The 16,721-nt window shown below is 57.9% G+C and overlaps 2 protein-coding genes across 5 annotated transcripts in view; both read left to right on the plus strand.

Annotated features, from left to right (window-relative positions):
* The window catches only part of MRPS2 (mitochondrial ribosomal protein S2), a 590,340-nt gene that overhangs the window by 181,374 nt on the left and 392,245 nt on the right, over nt 1–16,721 (plus strand). The window lies entirely within an intron of this gene.
* The window catches only part of OLFM1 (olfactomedin 1), a 49,381-nt gene continuing 34,891 nt past the window's right edge, over nt 2,232–16,721 (plus strand). For 2 of the 4 annotated variants that reach the window (XM_050760103.1, XM_050760105.1), the window contains exon 1: nt 2,232–2,535. In XM_050760103.1, the coding sequence (XP_050616060.1) occupies nt 2,440–2,535 (96 nt within the window). In that variant the 5' untranslated portion in view covers nt 2,232–2,439. Of the gene's footprint in view, nt 2,536–14,663; nt 14,933–16,444; nt 16,491–16,721 lie in introns of those variants that run through there. The other 2 variants (XM_050760102.1, XM_050760104.1) reach the window with 2 other exon arrangements.

Raw genomic sequence — 16,721 nt, forward strand, 5'->3', positions numbered from 1 at the left:
TCCCCGAGCCCAGACATTTATTAGCGGCTACCCGGAGCATCAGTGTGAAGGCTGAAGGAGAAACTTGGGTTGAGGTTCGGTGTGCTGTGCGTGCCCCATGCACAGAGTTCTCATGCACATAAAGTGTGTTTATTCCCGCACTGGATCTCCTCAGTAGCCCCTGAGACCCACAGTATGCTCACCATTCATTCCCACTGGACAGATGTGCGGACTGAGGTTCAGACAGCCACTACCCAGAGAGTCCTTCAGCTCTAAATGCAGGGTCTTCTCTGGTCCCTGGCTGCTTCTCTCAATGATCCCCAAGGGGCTTACAAACAACTTCCCTCCATTCTAGAACAACAAAGACACTGAGAGTCGTAACGCGAGGGGGGCAGAGAGAAAAGAAGCCTCAACAGCTGCACCCCTGCTTTTTTCCCAGCACCACCTCCTCGCAGAGTCTTGGGGGCCACCCTGCCTAAGGGGCTGTGGCATATCACCGGGAATGCCACTGCTTAAACTCCTCCGAGGCTGGGAAGCCCACCCAGACCAACAAGCCGGCCCACCCTGGCTTCCCTGGAGAGAGCTCTGTCCCCAGGGCTCAGAGGACAGAGTCCCTGCAGCAAAGGCCCTCAGAGTGCAAGGGCCAAGTGGGAGGGCCCCTTCTCATCTTCTCTTCTTCAGCACATGTGCCCAGCTCCCGCACCCAATGTCCAGGGGACGCCTCCTAGACGTCGGCAGCTCGGTGACAGGGGCAGGAGGTGGCATCGCCCTTGTTCGGGATATCACTGGGTGACCCCGGTACGTTACTCCCCCGAACTCCAGTAGCCTCATCTGTGACGCAGGGGGCCAGGCCACATCATCCAGGGCAGTGCTGCTCTCTGCAATTATTGGATCTGGGGTCTCTTCTTGTCAGAGATTCTCTTTAGGGAACTTATCTTCCATAGATTAAAGACTAAACAACAGAGAACAGAGACAGGCTTCTAGATACCTGCTGCAACCTTAGCTTCTCAGAAAATACAGGTGCTTGGGACTCCTCTCACAAAATGGGGAATGTAAATGGAAAACGTGGCCGCAAGACAGTTCCTTTAGTCAAAGGGTCTGAGTACACATTAAAGGAGGGTGGAGGGAGAGGGGACATCGAAAGGGAGGAAAGGGGAGGAGGGCACCAGGACAGGCAGAGCCAAGGGAGTCCTGGGGGAGGATACGCACCTACCTGTAAGGGGCCCTGTGGACCTGGCACGTGCCTATAAGGAGCCCTATTGTTGTGTGTTAGGTCGTGACACAGCTCCGCCCGCCCCAGGTGCCTTTTCGGAACCAGGAAACTAAGACAGGAGCTCTCCCACCAGGGACAGGGGCTTCCAGAACCCCCTTGACTCTGCCTGTCCTGGTGCCCTCGGTACCCGGCCCTGGTGGGGGAGCTCCTCTCTTAGGTTCCTAGTTCAGAAAAGGCACCTGGGGTGGGCAGAGCTGTGTCACAACCTAACACACAAGGAAAGGGCCCCTTACAGGCATGTGTGTATCCATCCCCAGGAGCACACAGACAGACCCTCCTCCACATGCCCTGGCTGGGGACAGGAGCCCAGCACCCAATGCTTGTTCCCGCTTCCACCCCTTTGCTGACCTCCCCACGCATCAGGGCTGCCTGCCAGGTGACCAGGGTTCTAAGTCTGGCTTCCTCCCTGAACTGTCCTCCTGGAAACATCCTTCCTGAACCAGCTTCAGCTCACCTCATTGAAGGGTGACTTCTAAGGACCCATTCAGCTTTTATCTCCTGTCACTCCGTAGACATCAAGACTTAACATCCCATCCCTCCCACCCCCAGTTGTCACTCCCCCTCCCCAATCTTCGGCCCACTCCCTGTCCAGGGGCCCAGGTCCCCAGCGCGGGCAACCCCTCTGTCCCCATTCCCGGACCTGGAGCCTGCGAGGGCTCAGGCCGGCCAGGATGGAGTTCTCTATCCCAGTTCAATTTCCCCCGCCTTTTTGATGTCACATCCTGTCCCAGCCTGCTTCCCCGCCGGCCGCCGCCCTCCCTCCTCCCCGGGAGAGAGCTAGGCGCGCGGGTCCCTCTGCGCCACCCCCGCCCCCGCCCCTTCCGAGCAAACTTTTGGCACCCGCCTCAGCCCAGCGCGCGTTCGTGCTCCGCAGGGCGCGCCTCTCTCCGCCAATGCCAGGCGCGCGGGGGAGCCATTAGGAGGCGAGGAGAGAGGAGGGCGCAGCTCCCGCCCAGCCCAGCCCTGCCCAGCCCTGCCCGGAGGCAGACGCGCCGGAACCGGGACGCGATAAATATGCAGAGCGGAGGCTTAGCGCAGCAGAGCCCGCGCGCCGCCCGCTCCGGGTGCTGAATCCAGGCGCGGGGACACGAGCCAGGCGCCGCCGCCGGAGCCCGCGGAGCCGGGGCCAGAGCCGGAGCGCGTCCGCGTCCACGCAGCCGCCGGCCGGCCAGCACCCAGGGCCCTGCATGCCAGGTCGTTGGAGGTGGCAGCCAGACATGCACCCGGCCCGGAAGCTCCTCAGCCTCCTCTTCCTCATCCTGATGGGCACTGAACTCACTCAAGTACGTGCATCCAACGCCATTTTCCTCCCTGCCAGGCGACCGGCCCGGCCCCCTCGGGAGCCCCACAAAGTCCGGGAACGGTTCCGGCTCCACGCCGCCCCGCGCCCCGGGCCTGGGCGCCCGAAGCGCCGGGGTTGGGGAGGGGCCAGGGTGCTGGGCCAGACCTGGGTGGGAGGCAGGGGTGCAGGCTGACCCGAGACACGGTGCTCCTCCAGTCCCGGCCCAGCAGGGCTGACAGCTGCCCCCTTTTTCCTAGGACTTCGCTGCCCCCTGCTCCCTGCTGAGAAGTTCAAAGGGCAGCACGAGGGGGTGTTTGGCTGCTATTGTCATCTGGAGGGGGAAGAGTGAGAGCCGGATAGCCAAGTCCCCAGGCATTTTTGGAGGTGGCAGGACCTTAGTCCTACCCCCAACACACACCCCTGAGTGGCACATCCTCCCTTTGGGCATAACGCTGCCCTTGGGGGCTCCGGAAAGATGCGGTGGGGATTGTGCCGCTGAGACCGGGAAGGGCAGCCAGCGTACCGGCCAGCTGGGTGCATTGTTGGCTTACTGTGTAGGGCTTGGGGGACTGTGGCCACATGCCCGGCAGGAGGTGAGTGAAGAGCCCTGTGGTGTGCCGGTGTGGGGATCCTGGGCATTTCAAACGGGCTCGTTGTCCCCTGAACAATGTATCAATAGAGAAAGATCTCTGCTTGGTATTCTCCATTTTAAAGATGCATCTTGGAGCTGACAAGTCTTGGGGGAGGAGAAGGGCTGTCTGTGAGCGCCGAACTGGGAGGGCTGCTTTGGCACCATGGTGCTGGGAAGAGCCTGCCAGCCTCCGGAGCCGGGCTACTCGGGAGTGACATTAAAATGCCCTTTCAATGATACCACTGTGCCATGCTCTGAACTGGGAGACTCTGGCCCTTTGGAGTGGCAAGACCAGGAAGTGATGGGCAGCTAGCACCTTGGCCCCAAGCCCCAGCTGCCCCTGACCCTCCTTTCCTTCCTCCCTGCCTCCCTCTCCCTCAGAATAAAAGAGGAAACAAAGGAGAGAAGATGGGAGGGCCAGAGAGCGAGGGGAAGACCACAGGAGAGAAGATGCTGAATGAGGTTCCCTTGTTTTGCCTGGAAGCCCTCACTGGCTCCCTGGCTCTGCCCAGAACGCGCGGTCCAAATCCCAATCCAGCAGCGGGGTTACGTCGTCCCGTTTACCCTCAGAGTCCCTCTCCTGGTGCTGCCCAGACGATCGGCCGGTCCCCCCGGAGAGAGGTTCGGTGTGGCCTCTAGGAGAGAAGTTTTCTTGGCCACAGGAAGGCCTGGTGGAGGGGTGGTGGTTGTCCACTGTGGCTGGACAGATGCATTCATTCACGTGCACACACACGCACACACACACGCACACACAGGGGAGCAGATACCTGCAGAGAAGAGCAACCAGGTCCCGATGAGTGGCAAGCTGCCCTACAAAGAGCTGTGCTTGTGTCTTATCAAGACACCTTGGCAAAGAGATGGCTGGTTCTGGGTGGTCCTGGACAAGGCCGCACCCAAGGGCCCTCCAAGCCTTAATGGCACCCTTAAGCCTCCATGCCCAGGCCAAAAGATGCTTTTTCTCCGTAAGTTCTCCTCTTTGTGTCTTTGTAAAGATTCTCTGTTCTGGGGAGAAACTTTTGGTTCAACTTCAATTAGAAGCTTTATCTCAGTGGGGAAAGTATTTGTCCATCCACGCAAAGGGTCCTGGACATCCGAACCCCAGCCAGCCCCTGTGCACACCCCTGTATCCTCAGATCTTGGTGTCAGGGCCCAGCCAGCCACCTTCAGGACCCTGGTCAGCTCCGCCAGCCAGCAGCCTCCCAGGTCAGGAAGGGAAACGCCGTTGTTTTCTTTGCTGGCCTGGCAGGTTCCTTTCTCTGAAGCTGAGCCACAGGCTGTCTCAGGGGAATGTGTCCCTCGACTCAGCCAGGAGGCACGTCCCACCCTCACGGTACAGCTCTACCTTCCCTGGGCTGGCTTCTGATAATTGTGCTTTTGGAATCTTGCATTGGAGGCCAATTATCCCTAATGTGGTGGGATTTTGGAGAAAAGGCTCAGCAGGTGAAATCATGTTGAGTCTCTGAAGGGGGTGGACAGTGGCTGGCTCAGCACCAGCACCTGAGAGCCTGGCTACCCTGGTCCCCACCTGGGGATTATGCCAGGTGACTTTCATCTTTGACCTCCAGGAAGATGGCACCTGGGGTCGGGAGTGGGTATGGGTGCAGGACCAGCCTGCTCTGATTCCAAGAGCTACCTGGGGATATTCATCCCCAAGTATCTTACTTTCTTGATTCCAAAGTTATGCATTGTGGGTTCCTTGAGCAATGCTGTTGACATTTGTGAGTGAGTGAAGAAACGAGTCTGGGCTTCAGGAAAGGGTGCTGGAGCTACCTGGTGTCTGCCTCCTGCTTCCACTGTAGGTAAATTGCTCCCCACAGCCACATCCTTGCTTTTAATTCCGCCCAAGGGATGGACATGCGATTCTAGGGCTACTGTGTTTCTAAATGAGCATACGTCGACATGAGAAAATGTCAGAAATGCCTGGATCCTACCTGCACTTAATACATGCTGCCTGGAGGATTCAGGCGGGCAGGCAGGGGGAGTGGAGCACATGGCTGGGCCATCTGTTCTCCCGACAGCTTGCTTACGATGAGACACTCCATCAAACGCCAACCGTTGATGGATGGCCTACGACACGCAAGGGCTGTGGGGCCAGGTGAACTTTGTCCTCAGACAGAAAGACATTTTACATGGTCTTGCTCTGTGGTTTTCAATAAAAGGCTGGTATTTCATGCTCTTAAAGAAGCAGGGTAAAGTGGCATCGTACTGAGCTTCCCGGGCAGGATACCGAGGCGTTGATCTCTGGGCCTTGGGGAAGGTGGGGCAGGGCAGGGGCTCCCTGGGCTCCCACCTCCACACCCCACAAGCTTCCTTTCAGAGTGAAGCATGTTTTTTGTAGGTAATAGGGTAAAAGGGACCGGGAATCTTTCTAGCAACAACCTTGAACCCAGATGGCCTCACTCTCACCCCGATCCCACCAGACATTGCTGTATGACCTTGAGAAAGGCCCTTTAACCCCTCTGAGCCTGACCTTCCTTGTTTCACAAGGAGGATTAAACAAGATGATTCTTGAGTAAGATCCCTTCCTACTACAGACCCCCAACCCCATTCTTTCATTGGCTTACTCATCCTCTCCTTAAACAAGCCCTTCCTGGATACCAGCTGGTTGGATTTAACTCGGTCAATTCTGGGCTTACGATGGTGAGTGAGCCAAACCCTTGCCGCTTGGCACCTGGGGCTGCATGCTTTGAGGGAAGACCCCAGGCTCTGCCATAATCACGTGTTTCAGTGGCACAAGAAGTGTCTGCCCCGAGTGCTCTGGGTGGGAGTTGGGGAGTGAGTTCTGTTTTGGAAGCCGGAGGAATCTGGAGAAGGAGGATGTTTGATCTGGGTCCAAGGTTGCACCTGGGTCCACTAGTGAGCCCGGGGAAAAGAAGAAGAGGACAGAGGCCGGGTGTGGTGGCTCACCCCTTTAATGCCAGCACTTTGATCACTTGAGGTCAGGAGTTCAAAACCAGCCTGGCCAACATGATGAAACTGCATCTCTACTAAAAATACAAAAAATTAGCTGGGCGTGGTGGCGGACACCTATAATCCCAGCTACTTAGGAGACTGAGGGAGGAGACTCGCTTGAACCCAGGAGGCGGAGGTTGCAGTGAGTCGAGATTGCACCATTGCACTCCAGCTTAGGCAACAGCACTAGACTCTGTCTGAAGAAGAAGAAGACGATGAAGACAAAGAAGGAGAAGGAGAAGGAGAAGAAGAGGAAGAAGACAGAAACGGCTGCAGACAGAGGTTGTAGCAGGAAGAAGGGCCTGGAAACCCTGACTCTCGCATCCAATGCTCAATCCACGTGGGTTGAGGGTATTTGAAGTGTTTGAAGATGGAAGTGGAGCTCTCCTCATTAGCCATGCATCCCCAGGCTGGGCCTGGCCTTTCCTACAACATGACGGCCCTGGATGCCCCCGGTGGGGTTCAAGCTGTCAGTGAACACAGAACAGGCTTGAGTGGCGACCGTCACTGTGACTGTTTGTCTTCAGGCTTTATTGAGTGGCTACTGTATGCTGGGTCTCAGAGTTGGACCAGCTGTTTGCTGGTCTAGGTGCCTGCATTGAGAAGTGGGCGGACCCTGGACTGCACTTGGGGAGTTGTGAGTTGGTGCCAACAGGGCAGATGAGGAGACCAGGGAGGCGATGCTGACTTAGCCTTTCAGAACCCCAGTGAGGCCCATCCCTCCGAATCTGTTCCTCATCCCCCGGTTTAGCTCATTCTAGAGCTGAAGACGTCACTTCACTCCCCTGAGCAAATCAAACAAGTAGAAACGGCTAACCGCTTTTTCTGCTGAAACCTAAGCTTGGACCAGGTGGTCCGGATGACCTGTCTTGTCCCCCTGCCAGGCCCTCCCCTCCAGCTTCTCTGCCCCTCTCTGTCCTAGACATGCTGGGAGGATACAGTGTTTGTAGAAGGGGGTGGAGTGCAGGGGTAGAGGGAAGAGTTCAGGTGGAATTGGGTCTTTTCCTAAACCAGTTATTTCAGAATACGTGGAATTCATTCAGTCTTTGCATCGAAGTTGGCCGTGGCCTCTGGGGCTGGCGACACTTCTGGACACACAGAGGGAGCGGGGCACACTCCCCTTTCCCATTCCTGGGCTGCCCCCCCGCCCCCGCCGCCGGTGGATAGGCTCCTGACATCAGGGGCACTGAGCTGTCAATCCTGCCCATGAGGCAGCTGCTCCATCTCCTAAAGTAATTTGCTTCTCATTCCACTGACTTCAACCTTCCCCAATCAGAAGAAAGGTAATTTCCTGCCTTGGGTTGTATTTATTACTAACGTTATCAGGCCCTGTAATCAGTATTAACATCACCGTGTAAAGTAATACAAAACTAATTACTAGCTAAACTGAATTAGATACATGGCAACCACGAACCGGGCTGACGGGGCGAGCAGCCAATTTTCAGCTCTGAAAGATGCAGCCTGGACACCTTGCACGCTCGGAAACCTCAGCGCTGTCCCAACTGGCACTGCAGGGTGACTGAGGGGAGGGGAAGAGAGATTAGAAAGTAAAAATGCACACCTCTGAGGTTTGTAGATTATTAAAATAATAATCTAAGTATTATAAACAATAACGATAATAAATAATATACTATATAAGATAAATAATATAAGAAACTGGAGCCCACCCAGAGTTAAAGCCCCAGGAATCCCACGAGTGGCGAGGACTGATACCGCGTGTCAGGAGTAAACGTTATCATGTCGGGGCAGTCCCAGCAATCCTGGGCAGTTGTCCTCATTCTTGACCTGAGGATGCACAGGTGTGGGGAGGTAAAGCAGCCTGCCCAGCCACCCAGCACATAGGTGATGACCCCAGATGGGGTGTAGGTCTGTGTGATGCCTGAGAAACCTGAGTTCTGGTGTTTGTTAAGACAGAAAGAAAATGCAAAGTCGAAAAACAGCGCAGTGTCACCGAGCACCAGTGTAAAGGAAGTGCCAGTGCTGCCGCCCGGTCGTCGACCTCTGCAGAATGCATCGCAGAGCCCATCAGCCGTGCCTTTCCGACTGTGTGGACACGTACGCTGCCGGCTGCTGACTTTGAAAATGGGCTTTTGAAGGAGAAAGCAGGGCAAGAAGGAGAGGATCCACTTGTGGTTTCCTTGCAACCCCTGAGGATCAAAGACCCCAGCAGGCCTGTCCACTCCAGCAGGCCCGTCCCCTCCTTGGAGACAAGGGTGCATCTAGGAGTGCCTGCTCGACCGCCTCAGTTCTCTGGAGCATGAGGTTAGGGGTTACATAGGCAGCCCTGTGCCGCTCAAATGTCCCAGCATGTGTATGACAACTTGAGATCCAAGAAGTAAGAATTAGGGGCCAGGCACGGTGGCTCATGCCTGTAATCCCAGCACTTCGGGAGGCCGAGGTGGGTGGATCCCTTGAGATCAGGAGTTCGAGACCAAGAAGTAAGAAACAGGACCTACAGGTCCTGAGATAAGGTGGCCTCTGGATGAGGCTGTAAACCGCCCAACATGCCCGCGGGTCTGGTGACACCCTTCGTTGCACTTGGCATGCTTTGCACAAGGTGGCTGGAGGGGCCGCCATGGAGAGAATCTGCCGCGTTGGCACTGACCCGTCCTCGTGTGTGGCTGCTCACCTGGAGAAGGTTTCCTGTCCCTGCTTCTTCTGTGCTCACATCAAAGCTCACGCCCCTGCTTGGGCTCCAGCTGGTGATGGCAGCTGCAGTTAGATGTGCCTTAGCCGACCTGCTTGCCCGAAGAAGACATACCGGCAGCAGGGATCTGGCCCGTATATTCCTTATGCACAGTTCAATGACAGTTAAACTCTGATTGGAGAGTGTGTAGCCAGGAAGAGTTGAGACGGAAGAGTGTAAGGGGGAGATGGGAATGAGCCCGGCTCGCCAACCCTTGTCCACATTCAGATCAGCAGTTCACAGTATCGCTTTGGGCTGCCCTAAAATGGTTCCATTCCATCTAGTGGTTTTAGGTATACAAGTTGTCCTTGGGGAGTTTAAACCCTGCCGCAGGGATTTCCCTACCATAAAAAATGGCTCTCCTGAGTGGTGCTGAAAAGGGAGTCTCCCCTACTTGCTTCTGCTGATGCTTCGTGGGCCTGAGAGTCAAAGAAAGAACATCAGTGTATCGTAAATAACTTTACTGCATGCACTGAAGGGTGTGGTTTGCAGACAGCACAGCGGGACTCAGAAATGGGGAGCCAGCCATTGGCCAACAATTTGGCTGTCAGCTTGAGTCTCTGAGCCCCTGCCCAGCCACCTTCCTAGCCCCCAATATGCACACACAGGTTTCCGTTCCCAGGCCACTCAGCCTCATCCTCTTGTCCCCCAGAGGCACAGACTGAGGCAGCTGTGAGTGGCAGCAGGTGAGGGGCGTTTGTATTGCTTTGTTCCATCAGCAATACAAAGGATGATGAAACAGGAGATTTCCCCAGGGGCTGCAGCAGTCTTGGGGAGAGGTGGCTAAGAAAGTTTCCGAGGCCAAATCCAGGCTCCACAGTGTCCAACAGCAGTGCCCGGGAGCCTCCTGTGCAGAGGCCGAGTGTCATCTGGATGCAAAGAACTTTGTTTGGAATCTGGCAGCACCAAATCCTTGGCTGTAAGCAAATGGTGCCACCTGGGGCATTTTCCACATACCCAGCTGGACCCTGGGGTTGACTCTTTGATGTTTCTCATCATGATGTCACCTTCGAATTCATGTCAGGATCAATGACGGAGTCCACAGAAACCGGGCTGCCTTTCCCCATTAGTTACGGTGAGTTTCCTCACCTGCAAAGTAGGAAATGATCATGTTTTTGGGGTCCCTGAAAAATGTGCATTCAGCCCAGAGGGTGATGTGTCTGCTGAATTGTCTTGTCCCTGTTCTTCAAAGTACCACTCCCAGAATTGGCCTCTTTTCTATTTGGCAACTAAGGGAATACAGGGCTGTGACTTCCTATGGCCTGGTTGTGGCCAGGCTGAGACGATATCCATGAAAGAGGTGTGGAACCTGCCAGGGAGAGCGCAGAGGGTGCGTGAGGGGTCTGGGGGAACAGGGACCGTGGACAAGTCAGCTCTCTGGATGGACAAGGAACGAGGACTGAAAAGCTGGACACGAGGCCGACTGCTGAATGGAAGAAACGTCCTCCAGTGACAGCCAAGGGTCTGTGGGATGCTCTCCCCGGGGGAAGTGGCTCCCCGGGGGACTTGAACAGCTGACACTGAGGGAAAGGGAGAAGGACGATGTCTCGGAGGAAGCTGAATCTCCTGGGTCAGCAGCTCAGGCCAGCAGTGCTCACAAACCCCCAGCACAGTGGCTTCTGATGGCAACGGCGTGCATAGGGCACAGGCTGCCCGGGGGCACCTCTGGCTCACATGTCCTCTCATTAGAGGGCCCTGGGCGAGGGAGGGGCCCTCTCTGGGCCTGTTTCCCTCATGACAGAGGCAGAGAGCCAGGGCGTGGCTGAGACATTTGACTCTGAAAGCTGCTCAGTTGTGGCCCTTAGCCATTCTGCCTCCCCTGGCCAAAGCTGCAGGTTACACAGCCATGCCTGATGCGGGTGGCGTTTGGGAGACTGTTGGCTTATGGGAGGTGCTGCCAGGCACAGGGAGCCGGGCCAGGATGGAAATCCTCTCCAGGGAAGGGGGTGAGGAGCAGTTACACCTCCACCCATGTGTGAACCCAGAGGCCTAGGAGGAGGGGAGTGCGGGGGACACTTGGCTCAGAAGAACCATGCTAGTCTTCTGTGGCTGCCAAGAGGGAGTGCTCAGGGGACCCGTGGTTCCTCCCATGCTGCCTGGCTTGAGGCCAGGTCCTTTCCTTGCTCCAGGAATGTTCCAGCACAGAAAGGGAATGAAAAAGGTACATACAGCGTAGAAAAAGTAGAGATGGCTCCATATGGGACCTCTCTGTGTGTCTTTCCTCTCTCTCTCTGTCTGTCTCTCTTCTCTCTCTCTCCTCTCTCTCTGCCTCTCATCTCTCTCTCTGTCTCTCTTCTCTCCCTCTGTCTCTTTTCTCTCTCTCTCCTCTCTGTCTCTATTATCTCTCCTCTCTCTTCTCTCTCCTCTCTCTCTGTGTCTCTCTCTCCATTTCTTTGTCTTCCTATCTGTCTCCTCTCTGTTTGTCTGTCTGTCTCTCCGTCTTTGTCTCTCTCTTTTTCTTCCCTTCTCCCTCCCTTTCTTCCTCCCCTCCCCTTGTTTCCCTTCAAGGTATTTGCCAATAGCCTGAGGACAGTATGCGTATTTTTAAACAGCAACTAGGCGTCCAAACTTTGTCCCTTGAGGGCGTCCTTTGCCAAGGAGCATCAGGAAGTGGCCCAGAGACCTGCTTCCCACCAAGCGGCCACTCCTGCCTCTGGGACCTGAGTAGGTTTGCATCCTGTGGACCTCACTATTCTGACTGTGGGTGTCGATGGTTGTCTGACTGTGGGCGTTCATGTCATCTTTGCCCTCCCAGCTCACCATGTGGCTCTCCTAGGGCTTCCCGAGGTGATTCTCCCACAGCGCGCGTGTGTCCGCCTCTTGTAAGGTCTATAGCAAGCTGGGCAGGAGCACCCTCTCACACGTGCATCTTCTGAGCTGTGAAGCCGGGGGATGCGGAGGGGGTATGCTTGTTTTTAGGTGTATCGATGAATTTATGCAGAGTCCACCAAGGTCAAGGCCTGGAAGGGGCTGGCATGAGGACAGAGACCTGGCTGGTCTAACCTGTCATGACAGGGAAGCTGGTGCAGGCTCCTGCCAGGACTCAGAAAGGGGCCGGCAGCCTCCTGTCCTTCCCACGAGCGTGGAAGGCAAGGGCCCATGAAATGTCTTCTGGCGCCTCTGTGGCTTGTGGAACTGTGCAGATGGCCAGGGCTTCTGTGGCCATGCAGCTCATGCCATGCAACTCACGCCACTTCTGGGGCTCATGAGATTTAACTATGGCCGTGACATTTACGAGACAAGGATGCTACCATGTGTACGGGCTTAGCCCTGGAAATAGGCTGTCTCCATATGACCTTGGATAGGTCTTGTCATCTTTCTAGGCCTGAGACTTCTCATCTATACGGTGGAGTCAATGCCACCACACCATGCACTTCAGTAAGGATTGGGTGCCAGGCATGGCAAAGCCCTAGTGCCATCTGGGGTGCAGCACCCGCCCCATCAGTATTCGTATGATTGTTCAGAGCTGCAGGTGTAATGAGCCCTTGCTTTAAGAGAAGTCGTGAAGAAATTGGGATAGAAAGTCCTCTTTAGGAACACTTGATATTGGCTGGGGCCGTGGATCCTCTAATCAAAATGCCTTCATTCTTCAACAATCCATAGTTTCTTTCTGGAATGCTCCATGGCCTTCTAAATCAAATTACGCTTACTCAAACCTTATCTGACGACCCTTTCAAAACGATTACGCCCACTGAATCACAGATTTTAGAAACTGGACAGGACAGTTTGGAGCAGGTGCAGGTTGGAGCCGCTCAGATGCAGGTTGGAGCCGCTCAGGTGCAGGTTGGAGCCGCTCAGGTGCGGGTTAGAGGTGCTCAGGTGCAGGTTAGAGGCGCTCAGGTGCAGGTTAGAGGCGCTCAGGTGCAGGTTAGAGGCGCTCAGGTGCAGGTTAGAGCGCTCAGGTGCAGGTTAGAGCGGCTCAGGTGCAGGTTAATCTTGTACTTTCGTTAAATAAATGTCTATGGCTTCTGAGATGGCCTGAGAGTTTTGTGGATGGGATTGGGTTGCATTTGAAGTTGTTCTCACAGAACAAGTGGTCCTTGTCCTTCCGCAGTGGGAAGCGGCGTGAGTGATCTGGACAGACACAGCTTGTGGCCTTGAATCGGTGTTAAACGTGCTTGGCCAGAGGAGCGGGGGCGGAGCCAGCCCAACCGGACTTGCGTCTCTCGGCCGGGGCCCAGTCTGTGAGCCGGACCTGCAGTCCCAGCTTACGCTGGGAGATGGCGCCCTTCCCCAACAGTTGGAATTTCCTGGCACCCGACCCAGCCCGGCTGCCTGGGATTACAGCATTACTCAGAAAAGCAGATCTGAGGGGCTCATGTAACTAGCGGGTCTCACACCCAGCACTCAGGCCAGGATCATCTCGGCTGCAGCTGAAGTCTCTGCAGCCGAGGACCGCGCGCACAGAGAGAAAAGCCCCAGGAAGGCGTTGTTCCTCTCAGGCAGGCGCCAGGGAGGCGCGCTCCTTCCGGTCCGCGTCCGTCTTTCAAATCCCATCCAGGAAGGGAGATTAATTTTCACCCAGGCAGAGAAGAGTGTAGTGAGTGAGCTGGGGGAGTCTTTCCTTCCCAAATGGCTGGGAAAGCTTAATGGAAGGCCCCGGAGGAAACGGCTTTCATCTCCGATTAGAAGCCTTCTGCAAATGCAAAAACCCTATTAACTCGTTTGACCCAGTCAGGCCTGCTGCGCTTCGGGTGGGACTGACACGCGTGAGTCCTGCCGCCGTCGCCGCAGAGAGCCGGGAAGAGGGGCAGCCTGCGCCACTTGCCCTGCAGCTGGGCCTGGGCGCCAGGACTCAAGCGCCACCCCTGAGCCAATGAGGACACCCCCCAACCCACACCCCTCCACCACAGACCCCAGTCCCCGCCCCACACCCCCACCTCCCCAACACCACGCTCATGGGCGTGGCCCCTTCAGCTCCCGAGGCCCAGGTCTGAGCCCCAGACCGTATGCAGCTCCTGCCCGGTGTGCGCCCTCCCAGGCCCCTCCCTGCGCACCGCAGGCCACAGCGGACCACCCCAGACCCCGCCCTGCTGTGCCGGTGCCAGGGGTGCCGGTTGGCTCCCTTCCTCCCAAGCAAGGTCTTAGGGCACCGCGGCTGCCCAGGGTTCGCAGGGGTGCCTTTAACTCTGCACCAATACCCCGATGCCCCCCTGGCGCTGGAGGCCTTCGCGAGTCTGGCTGCTTTTCGGAACCGGCCCTGCCTGCTGGATTTCAGGCGAGGGCCCAGGCTGGCTGGGACCCTCGAATCACCGCGGAAAAGGGCCCCAGTAGGCAGGATGGCGCCGTCTCTCTGCGGGCAACCTTTGCCCCAAAGCGGTCCCTCTGCGGGGATCGGAGAGGGGTGCCTGGGCGTGAGGATGGGAGAAGCCCCGGGACAGGAGGGTCGCGGGCCGTGCCCCAGCTGGGGTCCCCACGCCGCCGCCGGGTATTTTATGATCTGGGGGGTGGTGGTGCGTCCGTCTCCTCATGTCACCCTGATCCCAACTCCTGGGCGGACTGGAGTTTGCAGATCTCGCTGCCGGCAGCCAGGGGGCGGCGGGGAGCCGAGCAAGAGGAAAAATCCACCCATTTCCTGGGCGGATTGCGTCGGCCCCGCCCGGCCGAGCCCCGCCTCCCGGCCGCGGCCCCCGCGCGCAGCCAGCGCAGCGCTCAGAGCCGGACGGCGCTTCCCGGTGGCGGCTGAGGAGCCGGGAGGGACGCAGCCGGGCAAGGCGGGGCGCGGGGCGGGCAGCGCGGGGCGCGGAGCGCGGCGGGCAGAGGCCGCCTGGCCACCCTCCCTGGCGCCCGGGGAAGGCGCGGCGATGGCCGGGGCGCGCGGGGCGGCGGCGGCGGCGGGCGGGCGGCGGCGGCGGGCCGAGGGGGCGCGGGGACACAGCCGGGCGCCCCTGCCCGCCGCGGTGCCCGCCGCCTGAAGGCCGCCCGGGCGCGGGAGCCAGCGCCAGCTTGGAGCGGGCGCTGGAGGCAGCTCGAGGCGCGATGTCGGTGCCGCTGCTCAAGATCGGGGTCGTGCTGAGCACCATGGCCATGATCACCAACTGGATGTCCCAGACGCTGCCCTCGCTGGTGGGCCTCAACACCACCAAGCTCTCGGCGGCCGGCGGCGGGACGCTGGACCGCAGCACCGGCGTAAGTGCGCCCGCCGGCCGCCTTGGCGCGGCCCCTCCTTCTCCTCCTCCTCCCCCTCCTCGGTCCGGAGCTCGGGGCTGGGCGGGCGCCGCGCGGGACCCGAGTTGCCCAGGGAGGTGGCAGGGAACAGGGCGGGCAAGGGCAGGGGTCGCGAGCCGGCGCAGCAGTGGTGACCCTGCTCCCCACTCCCCCAGCCTGGGCCACTCGATCTTCCCCGCGCACCCCCGGGGCGGCGTTTCCTTCACCTGGGCGCTTAGCCGCGGGGCCCGGGGAGCTTGGTGGGGGTTCGGAGGCTTGGAGTCCTGGGTCACTAATCATGAGCCCCTCATTGAAAAGGTTAGAAAACTAAGGCTGGGGACTTGGGTACTTGTCCAAGGTCACACTCAGCGAGTGAGGGGTGGAGCCACCGCTAGACCCTAGTCTGGGCTCGGTCCAGCGGGGACTCTGAGCCCGCCCTAGTTTGTAAAAGCCAGACTGGCCCGACCGGACTGGGAGTGGGGCCCCGGCCGGTGGGCTCTGAAGCTCCTGTCCGCGCCTTCGTTCCCAAAGTCCCAAGACACCCTTTCCTCCCCAGTCCATAGGAGGGTTTGTTCCTTCCCCTGGGAGGACGGTGCCGAGGGGCTGGGGTGGGGCCCCTGGGAGCCTGCCCTTGGGTGCTCACTGCCTCGCCTTTGCCTTCGTCTTCTGCGCGCACCCCTCCCTCCTGGCCTCTGAAACTGAAATCGAGTCTCCCTCTCGAGCCTAGCGGGAGGGGAACCGTGGCCAGGGCTGCTTCTGGGCAGAGCTGACTTAGATGGCTGGGCAAGGCTGAGCTGAAACCAGCCACCCGGAGGGCCGCGGGGGAAGGGGTTGCTGCTGGGAAGGCGCGCCCCAGACCACTGCCCCTCTAGGTTGAAAGGCGAGGTGAAGGACATGAGTCTCCCTCCCTCTCCCTTTTTGCTGCCAGAGGTTCAGTGCTCTGCGAAGAGGGCTCCGTGGTGTGGCTCCCTCCTAAGACTCCTCTTGAGGCCACCCCCGCAGCTCCTTCAGGAATCTGAGGGCGATTCCTCCATGATGACTTTGTTCCGGCCTGCTGGTCCCGATCTTCTCGGGTTAGGAATGAATGAGATTAAAGATATGACTACTATAGATTCTCCCCGCCCAACTTCTCCTCCCCATCTTCATGCTAAAAATAGCGGAGAGATGACCTGATGCCACCGGAGGGGAGCGTGCTTAGAGACAGTGGGGCCGGCAGCAGGGTGGAGCGTGGAGGCTCATGAGTGCCTGCCCCGGTACCTGGCTGGGCTGGGCTGTGAGGTTAGACCCGACATAGGCAGCTCCGGTTTCTTGGTGGTCTTTGGGCAAACCTCAGGACTGAGGTTGGGGGTGACCCCTGCACAGCATGTCACCGGCAATTTGGTGACATTCACCAAATGGCTCGTGGGTGGAGCCCACGAGGAGTTGGAAACCTAGTGTTTTCTTGGGTCAGCCTTTGCCACGCTGCCGGCAGGGAGGTTGCCGCGGCTCGGGGTTCATCACAGCTCTGGGCAAATAGGCTGCTGGATCTGGGGCTGTTACAGTGGGTGCTTCTTCTGCAAGTGTCAGGGAATGGCAGGGCGAGGCTTGGTGGTGCCAGTCACCTGTGCTTGACTTACGGGAAGGATATCCTGTTTCTGACATACATGCCCATTTCGAGCCACCCAACCTTTGCTTTCCTGTCTTGCCCCTTGTCCAGTCTGTGGCCTCCAGTTGCCCCTTCCATCCACCCAGCAGATCAGTTTGGCCAGATGACAAACTCCAGACATCCCTT

This window comes from Macaca thibetana, chromosome 15 (assembly GCF_024542745.1).
Source record: "Macaca thibetana thibetana isolate TM-01 chromosome 15, ASM2454274v1, whole genome shotgun sequence".
NCBI lineage: Eukaryota > Metazoa > Chordata > Mammalia > Primates > Cercopithecidae > Macaca > Macaca thibetana.